Genomic DNA, 13,377 nt, shown 5'->3' with positions numbered 1-13,377 from the left:
CAAGAGCAGGGATTTTCTCATTGAATCCCTCTCACTTTTTCTTTACTTCTGGGGCCAGAAACACCAGTCATAGGGCCTCGGGAAGACTAGCAGTCGGTGACATTGGGAATCTGTATGAATATGCTTGTTCTCCTGTGTGTCCTCTAAATACTGAAACCTCGTATTCCCCAATTTCAGATATTCAGATACCAACTGGAATTTACTTTAAATGGAAACTATATCATTTCTGTAAACGGAAAACATGTAGATTATCATTTGCCACAAATAGAAGGAATCTATAAAAATGTAGTGAAAATTGAACAATGTTATAAATTCTATCTAAATATTCTTACTATTAAAGCTATCAATTTAAGGCCCATTAGCTTTCTTCAGGAAGGATACTTTGTTTTCAAGAGGTATAAAGATCTATTAGCACTAAACTGAAACTTTGTTTTTGCTTTAGTCAGAGGGATTTAAAGATAGTAGAAAAAGAAAGCAACTCTTTTCGGTACTATTTAGTGTAATATGCCTGTACCACACTTTAGGGAAACAATGCCATATAGCCTATTAAAGAAGGCAATCATTTCATTTTGTTTGTAACAAGACAGCTAGAGCTAATATAATGCTGTAGTATGTCTTAGTATGTGCTTTTTCCATTCTCTCCTGTAGTGAGTGAACCTTATTATGTGTATTTTTCTCACCAGGATATTTTGCTCATCAACCTCATTATAGAACATATGATTTGTGATACAGACCCTGAACTTGGAGGAGCAGTCCAACTTATGGGCCTGCTTCGAACTTTAGTTGACCCAGAGAACATGTTAGCTACTGCCAATGTAAGCCACCCGCGTTTTTCTCTTTATTATACTAGTATATTGTTTATTGCTGGTAGGAACCAATGCAGTTAAAAGTTCGTGGAACTGTTTTTGATTTCTTAGAAAACAGAAAAGACTGAATTTCTGGGTTTCTTCTACAAACACTGTATGCATGTCCTCACTGCTCCTTTACTGGCAAATACAACAGAAGACAAACCTAGCAAAGGTAAGATAATGCAGGTTGGTAGTTCAGTTCTTTGCTGTTGAATTCTGAAACTCAAAGTTGTTGTCAACATGGAGGTCTAATGTATTTTCAAAGAAGGTATTTCAAGTAAAATTTCTTTAAAGTGCTACAATCAGATAACACACAGGTAAAATAAAAAGATATAATTGTTGGGCCGGCCCGGTGGCTTAGGCGGTTAGAGCTCCATGCTCCTAACTCCGAAGGCTGCCGGTTCGATTCCCACATGGGCCAGTGGGCTCTCAACCACAAGGTTGCCAGTTCAATTCCTCGACTCCCGCAAGGGATGGTGGGCAGCGCCCCCTGCAACTAAAATTGAACACGGCACCTTGAGCTGAGCTGCCGCTGAGCTCCCGGATGGCTCAGTTGGTTGGAGCGTGTCCTCTCAACCACAAGGTTGCCGGTTCGACTCCCGCAAGGGATGGTGGGCTGTGCCCCCTGCAACTAGCAACGGCAACTGGACCTGGAGCTGAGCTGCGCCCTCCACAACTAAGACTGAAAGAACAGCAACTTGAAGCTGAACAGAACCCCCCACAACTAAGATTGAAAGGACAACAATTTGACCATTGTTCCCCAATAAAGTCCTGTTCCCCTTCCCCAATAAAATCTTTAAAAAAAAAAAAGATATAATTGTTGCTTTCAGAATTTTAAAACAATTTTTTGTTAAGGCAGTATTTGTATTTTGCACTTACATAGGTGAAATGGAAGTAGCAATGAAAAATTCATTGTTATTTGTATTCCTGATGTGCAGTAGAGCGAAGCTCGTGCTCAGTGTTAAGCTGTTTTTACTTGCATTGAGGACTAGTCCTGTTTTGATGATTTATTATTTCTGCATTTTATTCCTTTAGCTTTAGCTCGTATGTGTGTCTGTTTAGAGTAGTTTTAGGGTCTTCACTGGGAAATCCTTATTGAAACTTTGAGAATAAATACGTTATTTTGTCACGAATTATTAATATAGTATATTTAACTTATAACACCACTTAGAAAAGGAATGTTAAATTTACCTTTTTTTGTGACTCTAGAATCAAGTGTTTGAAACGTGATAGTCATTTTTCCTACTTGATTCTTATTAGGTAAAGTTGAGGCTTCTTTCCAAACCTACACGTTCAGTTCATCAAACATTGAGAACCTATTGCATGGGAAGCACTGTGCTCTGATCTTTGGGGGCTTAATGGGGGAATTGAAAAAAGTGAGTAAAATACTTCGGAGGTTTGCTGCCTGGCGAGGAAGATAAGCCAGTATTTATAATTCAGTGTGGACTCATGATGTGTAGTAAAGGAGACACAAAACACCCTGGAATCATAGGAGCAAAGAGAGGAACTCCAGCAAAGGCCAGATGGTGTCTGGCAGGACCTCCTGTGCTACGCATACTTCTGTTGTAAGAAGGGTAGAACATTCCTGCATTTCGGAATAAAGCAGATCTAATACATAGATTTGTGTCTCATCTCTGCCTTACTAGCTTTTCAGACTTGGGTCTTATGAAACTAATTCCTCATAGAGGTGTTTAAGGAAAAATGTAAAGCATAGTTTTGGGCACATGGTAGACATTTAAGAAATTTTTTCTTTAAAATATTTGGGTTCATAGAAGGGATTTTACTTGATTGGAACTTGGATTCTTACATTAGGGAGGAAAAGAATATTAGCCATTAAATGTAGTTATGTTTTATTTTAGATGACTTTCAGACTGCCCAGCTGTTGGCACTGGTACTGGAATTGTTAACATTTTGTGTGGAGCACCACACCTACCACATAAAGAACTACATTATCAACAAGGACATCCTCCGGCGAGTGCTGGTCCTCATGGCCTCGAAGCACGCTTTCTTGGCATTATGTAAGTGTTGCTTCCAGTAGAATTATGTATTTTCTATAGGTTACCGTGTTGTTGGTGTCTTTAGGTCTCAGTGCCTGAAAGGAAAGATCGCTGACTTCAGGTCAGGAGACCTAGCTTCCAATACAGAACTACACTGAGCATGTCCTCGGGTCACACTTGGAGCAGGTGACTGTCCTGACTCTTCCTTCTCATTAATACACAACAAAGGGGTTAGAGTGCATCTCCAAAACATAGGCAAGGATTATATTCCATCAATAATAGGGTACCTTACATCCTTTTACCTCTGCTATTAATTTTTCAACTTAGTACAGCATTACTAATTACAAGTCAGGCATTCTTATGAGACTAGAGTGTCATGAAATCATGAAGAACATTTTTGTAATGTGGAAAATTTGTAGCTAATAGAACCGAGTTCCCAAAACACATTCTTTCTAAGTTACAGAATGCCTAGTACAAATGTCTACAGATGGTCCACTTGTTAATCCCACAAATATGTTTTTCCCAGCTTTATTATAATCATTTGACATACTACATTGTGTTACCTTAGATATTTTAGAGCATGGGTGGCAAACTACCGCTGTGGCCAAATCCAGTCTGGTCTCTTTGCACAACCTGAAAGCTGGAAAATGCTTTTTTTTTTTAAAGGGTTGATAAAAAAAAAAAGCTAGAGAGACCATATGTGGCCCACAAAGCCTAGAGTATATACTGTATAGACCTTCATGGGAATAGTGTGTCAACCCTTGAGAGCAACCTATAATCTTTTAACGAGCGTGTGTTTTGTTATACATATTTTTCAAAAATTGACTTTTACGGTGTTCATAAGACCCTAGCTTGTTGACGAAAAAAAAACATTTTCCTGAATTAGAAATAGGTTAGTCTAGAATATTACAATCATGTAGTAGCCAGCCTTCTTTGGTAAGTTGGTAGACCAATTTTAGGGGTACCTAGAGCTCAGTAAGAGAGGTCTACTGGTAATTAAGTTTTGCCTTTTGGTTTTTATAGTTAAGTTTGGTTGTTTTGTTTTTGTTGTTTAAAGGCATCATAATCATATACCAATTAGAGGCCTGAACATACATTCATTTTTGCCATCTTTGTTTTACTTCATCTTAATTTTTTTAATTTAAAAAAAAATCCTTAAATTATAAAAACATTGTTTATATGTTTCTAATGTTGATTTGTTCTACCAACATTTTGTCTTTGAAATAGTATTAGAAATAGGTTTTCTTCTAGAGAATACATCTGGTCAGAGTATATTTTCATTTTTCCAGCCCTCAGATATTTATATAACTACTTTCTGCTAATTACCCAGAACTTTTGATGTTATCTTAGTAATCTTTTTCAGCCAAAATAGGTGACATTAACCTAGTGTAGACTGCTAAGGACAGCAAAAAATAAATTCATTATTTTGGTTCTGCCTTAGTATTGCATATATCTGTGTGCTTATTAGCACATGTGAAAGAAGGGCTTTTAAACTCATGTTCATTTTCCTTATGTACCTATCGCAGCAAAACTGAGAGCCCTAAGAGCAAGTTGAGAGGAAGTTTGTAATGAATGCTTCTTTGGATTGTTTTTTCATGTTGACAAATGTTTTGAGTGGGAAAGGGAGTTTGTGAGCAGATGGGACAGAATGAACAGCTGAATAAATGAATCAGTTAGTTTTAGTTCAATAAATGTATTAAACAATCCACCGCTATATTCTGTTGATTCTAAAATATATATTTTTATGCATTTATCATTTCTCAAATCAAGGTGAGTCTTAACAATTAATGGCATGTCATGATTAATAGCTCTTTTTGTTCATTTTGTTTTCTCAGTAGCTGAAAAGATAGTTTTGTGCAATCAGTGGCATCTTAGATTTGATGAAGTATCGGAAAACAAACATGATAAAGACCTGGACTCAGCTGTCAAGGGGATCAGAGTTCATTAGGAGACAGTCTATTAAAATCAAAACACGCAGCATCAGCACTGTATTGTGGTGTGTTTAGAAGTCCAGCAGAAATGGCTTATTCTACAGGCATGAGGCAGAGCAGGGACATTTTGCAGGAGTTCAGTTGAGTGTGTCTTGGTCATGGGAGAGTGTGACATTCTTGTCTGACTACATAGCTAAGACGTGCAAATGTGGAAAAGTGTGGTGTGTTAGTTGTTTGGTGTAAGTGAAAACATGAGTCCAGTGGGAGAGTGGCAGGAAAGGAAAGGACTTTTTTCCTTCAGTTTTTCATCTCATTTTGCTTGCAATATTGAAAAAATAAATTTCTCAAAATTTAATGAGAACTATGAAGAGAATCATTACAAGTTGATGAAAGTTTATATTGTAGGAAAATTAAGCATGCTAGAAAAATCTTAGTTATTTTTCTTATTCCTATTTTCCAAACTAAGTTAGGTTATCATTAAATCTGTTTCTCAAGTGATTCTCAGTGTGGCTGTCTTGCCAGGATTGAGGACATGAGTAGCTTCTGAAAGATGCCGGTCATTAGGAAGGAGGCCTTGAGGACCTGCGTGGCGCGTACAGTAGGAGCCTGGGGCGAGGATTTCCAAAAGACCTGAGTGTAAATTTGAGAAGACTTACGATATTTTCGGTCTTCTGAGAAAGGAGTCCATTGAAATAAAGTATTAGTTATAGTATTTAAGGGAGGACTTTATAAGTAAATTTAGGTGCATACTTGTAAGGACAAAAGATGATGAGTGGTTAAATGCAAACAGTTTGGGGGCTTCGGGAAACTGTTCAGTTTTTATATCTGCTGCTTCTAATGAGTATACTTTAGGCAACTAATCGAGTCTGTAGGTGAGACCAGCAGTCTTTTTAACAGTTTAGCCTTTATAGGTTGTGTGTGTGCATGCGTGTGTGTGTGTGTACAATGTATACACCAGTTATATATCAGTCTTATTTCTTGGCCTTTTCAGGATTCTTGGATCTTACAATGTAGCCTTTTATTATGTTGTCTGGTTTTTTTTGTTAAAAATACGGAAATCTGTAAGAGGAATGAAATAAAGAAAAATTGTTATAGATGCTTTTATTCAGCTATCATTAGACACATATGAGGCAAAAAGTCCCAAACTTATTACATGAAATCTCATGTTGTGTCAGGTAAAGTCCAATTATTTGTTTGAGAGATGATTGAAACTAAACACAAGAGATTCCCGGCATGTGAATGACAGATGTGAGTGGAAGCAGAGCACACTCACTTTACATGGAAAATCCTGTGATTATGACCATCTGACCTACTCCCAAAGCTTTGTCTAAAACCCCTTTGAGCAACTTCACTTCATAGAACTCACTGGTAAATTTTTGAAAGCAACTTTTGATTCAACAGCAAATTGAATTTTTATTCAACCCGTAGTGGTTGGATATTTTTGATGCAGGTTTCTTTTTGGGGAGGGCTTTGAGTGGAAACAACACAGTTCTTGATATAAACAAATGAGGACAAGTGGAAATGAACAGCGAACAAAAAGACCATTAGAACTACCTTCTATCCGTGGCAGCAGTTTCTGAACAGACCTGCTCTGGAGGAGATAGTGGTGCCATCTGCATACCCAGGTCTTAGTGAATTCCAGGAAGGGAGTTTCTTTCCACTTACCTAGAAACTGCATGCAGATCCCACAGGATTCAGCTAGTGTATGTTATGGTAGGACACAAGTCTCCACGAAGCCTGCAGAGCTGGAGGACCAATTCCTAATAGCTCTGGCCTCAGTTACTAAAAGCTTGAAATTTGGCCTCATTAGCATAAACTCTAAACTGTTGATTTTTATTCTAACAAATAGAACTGCCTCACTAAGTTCCTTTGTCTAGTAACATTAAAAGAAAAACCAAATTCTTGAGACCATTGTTTTGGGAAAATAAACCCTTATTTGGGTTCAACTTAAAACAGAGAAAGATGCCTCTTATTGTTTCAAATGTCTTATTTCACCATGCTTAATGTATTTGAAAATAGTCAATAGTTTAAAAAATAAATTGCAGTTAGCATTCTATAAACTATTTTGAAACTCCCTGCCCAGAGTGTCTCTTAGAGAGAGACACTCTTAAAGTTGGATTGTTAAGGCAGTCTATAATCAACTGTACCTAACTGGGCATTCACTTGTGGGCCTCTTTTCTGCCAACTAAAGAAAAATTGAGCTGCTTTACTCCTCTGCCTTCCCACCCAGAAACCGTGTCAGCATGGTTGCCTGGCTACCTGCTCATGAAGGACTTGATTAATAACAAATTGGCAATTTAACGAGCCACTTCCATGAACTCCAAAGAAACCAAAATACAAACACAATATTTAATCTTGCCAACCGAAGACGATGTGACTGCATGAAGTGAGTATGCTTTTTTGAACTGTTTACAAGAACTGGGGCATTAACTTACTGATAATTCCATGTAGGTAAATAGGGCTTTGTTAAAGTCTAGCTGTCTGCGTATATTTGGATCTTGATGAATGGTGACTTAACTCTCCATACCTCAAGATGTAAATATACCTTTTAATCTGTAAGTTAAAGCCTAATTGATTATAAAAAGGAAAACTAGGAAAAAAATTAAAAAGCATACTCGCTGCAATAAGCATAGAGGACCACATTTTAAAAACAACATCCTCTAAATTTGTTTCTAAACTATGGGAAGGCAAAATTTGGATTGTGCAGATTTTTGTGGGTTTATAGCATTTCTACAAACACATCCACCAATAAACCAGTGCAACCCATGAATTCTGATGCAAAATAATAAGTGCCCCAAAATAACGAAGATCAAGTTACACAGTGGATTGCCCTAATAAAACAATGGCTTTTCTATTGTTTTGAAGGTATATGTAAAAGGATATGTTTAGCATTCTCCTCTTAAGTAGTATGATAGGTTAATTCATTTATTAGCCCTATCTTAGCTCCTATTTCAAATGTGAAATACATTTTGATCATTAGTAACTTATTTCCAGAATTTTTCTGGCTCTCTTAAGACTTGTGTTCTGTGATGACATACACTACTTTTATAATGTACTTTGCTGACAACCCTCCTGTAATCCTTATCTTTAGGTTCACACTGCTGGAAGCAGTAACATGACTGCACGAAGAAATTACATTTGTTAAGCAGGTCTTTTTTTGTAAGTCTAAAATATGGAAATGTGGTATGTAATTTTCTGTTTCAGGTGCTCTTCGTTTTAAGAGAAAGATTATTGGATTAAAAGATGAGTTTTACAACCGCTACATAATGAAAAGTTTTTTGTTTGAACCAGTAGTCAAAGCATTTCTCAACAATGGATCCCGCTACAATCTGATGAACTCTGCCATAATAGAGATGTTTGAATTCATTAGAGTGGTAGGTTCTGTACTTCTTAAATTAGAATTTTGGTTTTAATTGTTAGACAAACTTGAATATACATTATTGATATTTTGGCTGATTTGAGGTTATACGAATATTTGTAGAGAATTTTTAAAAGAAAACCAATGTTACCAAAAGCTTGTGAGAGATTCAGTTCAAACGAATAAAAACCAAAATAATCTCTCTCAGCAGCTGTGAGTCAATAGGATAGTTTGAAAACTGATTTAACACTGTCAAGGTAAAATCATTTTAAGAAAGTAAAATTACAGTTGAAAGATTGGTATTTGGATGTGTTTTTGGTTGTTTTAACTTTTGAGATCTCTGAATTTTTGTTGACTTTCTCCCATATATTTCTAAAGAGCCATTTCCCAACAAACTCTTCTTGATTCTTTAATCATACAGCCGGCTGTGGTTCTCAAACATTGGTGTGTGTTAGAATTATCTGTGGCGTGCTTTTTAAAAAACTACGGTAAAATATACATAACATAAAGTTTGCCATTTTAACCACTTTTAAATGTACAATTCAGTGGCATTAAGTGCATTCACATTGTTGTGCCACCATTACTACCATCCATCTCTAGCACTTTTCTGTAGTGTGATTTTAAAATATTCACGCCAGACCCCACACCAGACGTACAGAGTACAAATCACCTAGGATGGGACCTGGGCGTTTAGTTTGGCAAGGTCCATAGATAATTCTGAGTTCTAAAAATCAGGAGCTGTTAAAGTAGCCAGTATGTTATGCCCATTTTCATTGTTTGATTATCTCCAAGATTGTATAATAATTTTACAAAGTTAAACTACTTTGGGCAGGTTTATGAGTTCATAACAATTAAGTCACATCTTTCTAAATTAACATTTTCATCTCATTTATTATTATAATTTTTTCCTATAGGAAGATATAAAATCATTGACTGCTCATGTAATTGAAAATTACTGGAAGGCACTGGAAGATGTAGATTATGTACAGACATTTAAAGGATTAAAACTGAGATTTGAACAACAAAGAGAGAGGCAAGATAATCCCAAGCTTGACAGGTAAATTACCACATATTTGAATCTATTCATTCAGTGACAAGTTGTATGGTGGGGGCTCTTTTTGCTTGTTTGATATTATCTAGCTTGGCAGGGAAGGAAGAAATAGCAGATAGTGAGCAGACGTTTTAGTTTTCTATACTGGTCAGCGTAAATGCTTTCCTGAAAGTATAGGTGAATATTAGTGTGATCTGTAGACTCTTCCTCAGGCATACATCAAACTAGACAATGGAAAAGAAGCACCAAAAACAAAACAAAACAAAACAAAACAAAAACAAATGTTTACGTGACAGTGAGGCTTCATGTGTCCAGACAGATCAGAATATTATCTTAATTGCTTTGAATTACTTTAACATTATTAATTAAGAAATCTTGTACATTTCCCCAAATACCTGAATTCACATACTTATGGTATATTTTAAAATTCATAAATTATGGCTTGTTAATTCCTGATGTTAAGTTTAATAAGTGATCTGTAAATAGTACGATTTTGATAATAGGAAGTTTGATTCCACTACTTAATCTAGATATGACAGGGTGTGTTTTTTAATTATACGTTGGGTAAATCTGTTTCTGACAGTTTCTTTGTTTATAAATCTGTTTTATCTCGTAGAACTATTAAGACTACATCTTATTCAGAGCATGACTTGAAGACTATCCAATGACGTATTTATGAGTCTATTTTCTCTCCCTTCTTATCTTTACTCACAGTATGCGTTCCATTTTGAGGAATCACAGATATCGGAGAGATGCCAGAACACTAGAAGATGAAGAGGAGATGTGGTTTAACACAGATGAAGATGACATGGAAGATGGAGAAACTGTAGTGTCTCCATCTGACAAAACTAAAAATGACGATGACATTATGGATCCAATAAGTAAATTCATGGAGAGGAAGAAATGTATGTCAGAAAGATGGGCAAGGGAGAATGAAGTCTTTGGCACTATAGGTTTATCCTTATTCGACAAAATGATTGGGGTCTAATTTGTATGTGTCATGACATAGATTTAAAGCCTGTTGCTGTATAGAGTGAATTAATAGCTCTGTTGGGAAGGTATAGACTAAATTTTCTTAAATTGACTTAAGGAGAAACATACTATTTCAGGAAGGGTAGGAAGACTGCATATAATACAGAAGGTTTCATTCCTTCTCAGTGGTAAAATCCAATGGATACGGGTTTTCAGTATTTTGCTAAGCTTTGTTCAGAAATTATCTTTAGTGTTTCTCCCTAGCAGAAGAGTAAGCTAGTTAATTGTGTTTTATTGCCACCTCATTTTGGGGGGGATTTTAAAAAGATGAGTATGGTTGACAACTATTGACAATATTATTCTTTTTAGTAAAAGAAAGTGAGGAAAAAGAAGTGCTTCTGAAAACAAATCTCTCTGGCCGGCAGAGCCCAAGTTTCAAGCTTTCCCTCTCTAGTGGGACAAAGACTAATCTCACCAGCCAGTCACCTGCAACAAATCTGCCTGGTTCTCCAGGATCACCAGGGTCACCGGGGTCCCCAGGCTCTCCTGGATCCGTCCCTAAAAATACATCTCAGACGGCAGCTATTACTACCAAGGTACACTTTTGACTCCCAGGCCTATCTAATTTAAACTTTCTTAACAATAATTGTGACTGAGACTCCCTTTGGTTACTGTCTTTCCCTTCTCGCCCTCTTCTGCTCTCCCCCCTCCCCCACTCTGGTTCAAGCCGTTGTTTCTCAGTCTAGTTGTGTAGGACACAGCTCCCTGGCCCATGATGGTATTATGAGCCTTGCGCTCCCCCCAGCTGTAGTAGTTGGTCGCCAACTATCCAATGACATCTTTATGAGTCTATTTACTCTGCCTTCTTTACTCATGGTACGCGTTCCATTTTGAGGAATCATAGATATCAAATCATAGATATTGGCGCTCGGGCTGCTGAGGGCTGCTGCCTGCCACTCCTCACGACAGCAGCACTCAGCCGCCTGCGTGCCAACCTCCGGCTGCTCTGGCAGCCCAGCTCTTGTTCACAATCTTAGCTGTAGAGGGCGCAGCTCACTGGCCCATGTGGGAATCGAACCAGCAACCTCAGCCTTAGGAGCACGGCACTCCAACCACTTGAGCCACCAGGCCAGCCCGTTACTGTCTTTTGAAACTGATTTAACATTTGTGAACTTGAGAATAATTCTACTACCACCTGAACTTAACTAAAGTTGAGAAATTTCTGAAATGTTTTATGACAAATACGGAAGTCTGAATATATCCTAATGTTGGTTATTTGCATGTTAGAACCTCAGGTTCATATTTGTATGTATCAAAATGTTTACAGAAATTTAAGTTAATTTTGTATCAGCTTTCCCAACTAATACGAAGATAAAGGTTTTGTGGGGAAAAGATAATCTAAATGTCTGGACACTCCTAACTTTTTTTTGCCAAGCAACATTGATAGAAGGGAATTAACTATTAGTAGCATTTCACGCAAGAAAAGATAAAATTTTTAACACCAAAAGTAGGAAAGACATAATCTCAGAATGAAAACCAGTTCTTTTATTTGCTTTATGCGGCCCTCATAAGCATAACAGACTGACATTTGGGATTTATTGATCTAAATCAGGAGTATAATGTCCGTTTCTGTCCCTTTCCCTCTGATGTGAGCAGGAGACCCCTAAGGGCTCAAAGTGAGTGTGAGAAATGTTGGAATGAAGGGGCAGGCTGCTAACAGGGCAATGTGAGTTTCGCCCTGGCCATTTAAATAAAGTGAGCTACAGTTGTTTCTGGTGAAGGAGCAGGGCTAAAAGGAAGCCAGAGGGGACAGAGCAGAATCATTTTCCTAACCTCTAAGAATCTGTCTGCCTTTATTTCTGGTGGTCTGTTTATCTTCTGTAGTTTGTTTTGATACTAATATTTAGAATTTGTTTCAAAATTTTGAATGCATTGTTAATCTTTGAAACATTTTTAATGTTACCTGGGTGATTTGCTAGGATTATAAACTACCAAAAATTTTTGTTTTACTCTGGAAAATTTAGGAAATATATAAAAATAATGAATTTCAGTTACATAAAATCTCATCACCCAGAAATAACCACAGTTACTGTATTGGGGGTCGGGGGTCCAGTCTATGACCTTTATCCAGACTTAGAACATGTATTTGAAAATGTAGTGTTTTCTTTAATTCTTTTTTCTGAACAGGGAGGCCTTGTGGGTCTGGTCGATTACCCTGATGACGATGAAGATGACGATGAGGATGAAGATAAGGAAGACACGGTACCCTTGTCAAAGAAAGCCAAGTTTGAGTCATAATAGTGGCAACTGCCTACAATCAGTACTTGTTGAAAAAACTGCTTCTCGACCCCTACCCCCTACAAAATCCACAACAGATCAGTGGTCTCTTGTGAATGACTGACAGATCAGCCTTGCACACTTGACTTCTGCTCATCAAGTGCCAATTCAATGGAGCAGGAGGAGGGGATTACAGTGGGGGAAAGACAAGCCTTTGAGCTCTCCAGCTTGGACCACACATTGCCCTTTTCTCAGGGAAGGAAATGGAAACATAAAGCCAACAGGGCAGGGGTTTTGTAAGTGGAACTCTGGATTGACTGGTCAGTTGCTACAATCAGAATATGCTTTCTCGGACCATGTTTGAGACTCAGAAGAATAGGCTTTTCGGCCATAATTCTTCACTAGTTAAGAATGCCAGCAGTTTCTTTGTATAAAGAGACCTGCCTTTAAAATCCTACATTCTGAACATTTTAGTCAAGCTACAACAGGTTTGGAAAACCTATGGGGGAGGGGCGAATACAAACTTTCCTCTTTTTTATCTGTTCCCTTTGCCCTTCGAACTGCAGATTTTTTTTTAAGTGGGGATTTGTCCCTGCTTGATTAAAGATTGAGTGGAATTCTAGATGTGGTCATTTGTGTCATAATTTTTTTGTTTCATTTTGTTTTTGATTTTTTTCTCCCGAGTGTATGCTTAGTTGTTGAGTATATATATTTGGGACCATTAAACCTTTTTTTGATGTAATATATCCTAACGTTGTGCTGGTACCTGTTTTACCATGTGTAATTTTTGTTCTACATCACAGTTCTTAATTTGTTTAGAGTTTTATGAAAGATGGTATAGTTTTTATTGACAAAAGCAAAGTAATCTTACAACTATGTGCATACAAAAGCAATACTATTTTGTGACTAAATATTTTATATTAAAATTTACATCAGCAACTGT

General features: G+C 37.1%; 1 protein-coding gene across 2 annotated transcripts in view; it reads left to right on the top strand.

Annotated features, from left to right (window-relative positions):
* The window catches only part of PPP4R3A (protein phosphatase 4 regulatory subunit 3A), a 37,586-nt gene extending 24,530 nt beyond the window's left edge, over positions 1-13,056 (top strand). For both annotated transcript variants that reach the window (XM_019745192.3, XM_019745183.3), the window contains exons 8-15: positions 684-815; positions 918-1,020; positions 2,708-2,866; positions 7,981-8,150; positions 9,049-9,191; positions 9,900-10,090; positions 10,527-10,753; positions 12,345-13,056. In XM_019745192.3, coding sequence (XP_019600751.3) covers positions 684-815; positions 918-1,020; positions 2,708-2,866; positions 7,981-8,150; positions 9,049-9,191; positions 9,900-10,090; positions 10,527-10,753; positions 12,345-12,455 — 1,236 coding nt within the window. In that variant the 3' untranslated portion in view covers positions 12,456-13,056. The remainder of the gene's footprint in view (positions 1-683; positions 816-917; positions 1,021-2,707; positions 2,867-7,980; positions 8,151-9,048; positions 9,192-9,899; positions 10,091-10,526; positions 10,754-12,344) is intronic.
* The last annotated feature ends 321 nt before the right edge of the window (positions 13,057-13,377 follow it).

This window comes from Rhinolophus sinicus, chromosome 3 (assembly GCF_057876585.1).
Source record: "Rhinolophus sinicus isolate RSI-liver-muscle chromosome 3, RSI-T2T, whole genome shotgun sequence".
Classification (NCBI taxonomy): domain Eukaryota; kingdom Metazoa; phylum Chordata; class Mammalia; order Chiroptera; family Rhinolophidae; genus Rhinolophus; species Rhinolophus sinicus.
The sequence above is the reverse complement of the archived record's forward strand: the minus strand, read 5'-3'. Positions and strand labels throughout refer to the sequence as shown.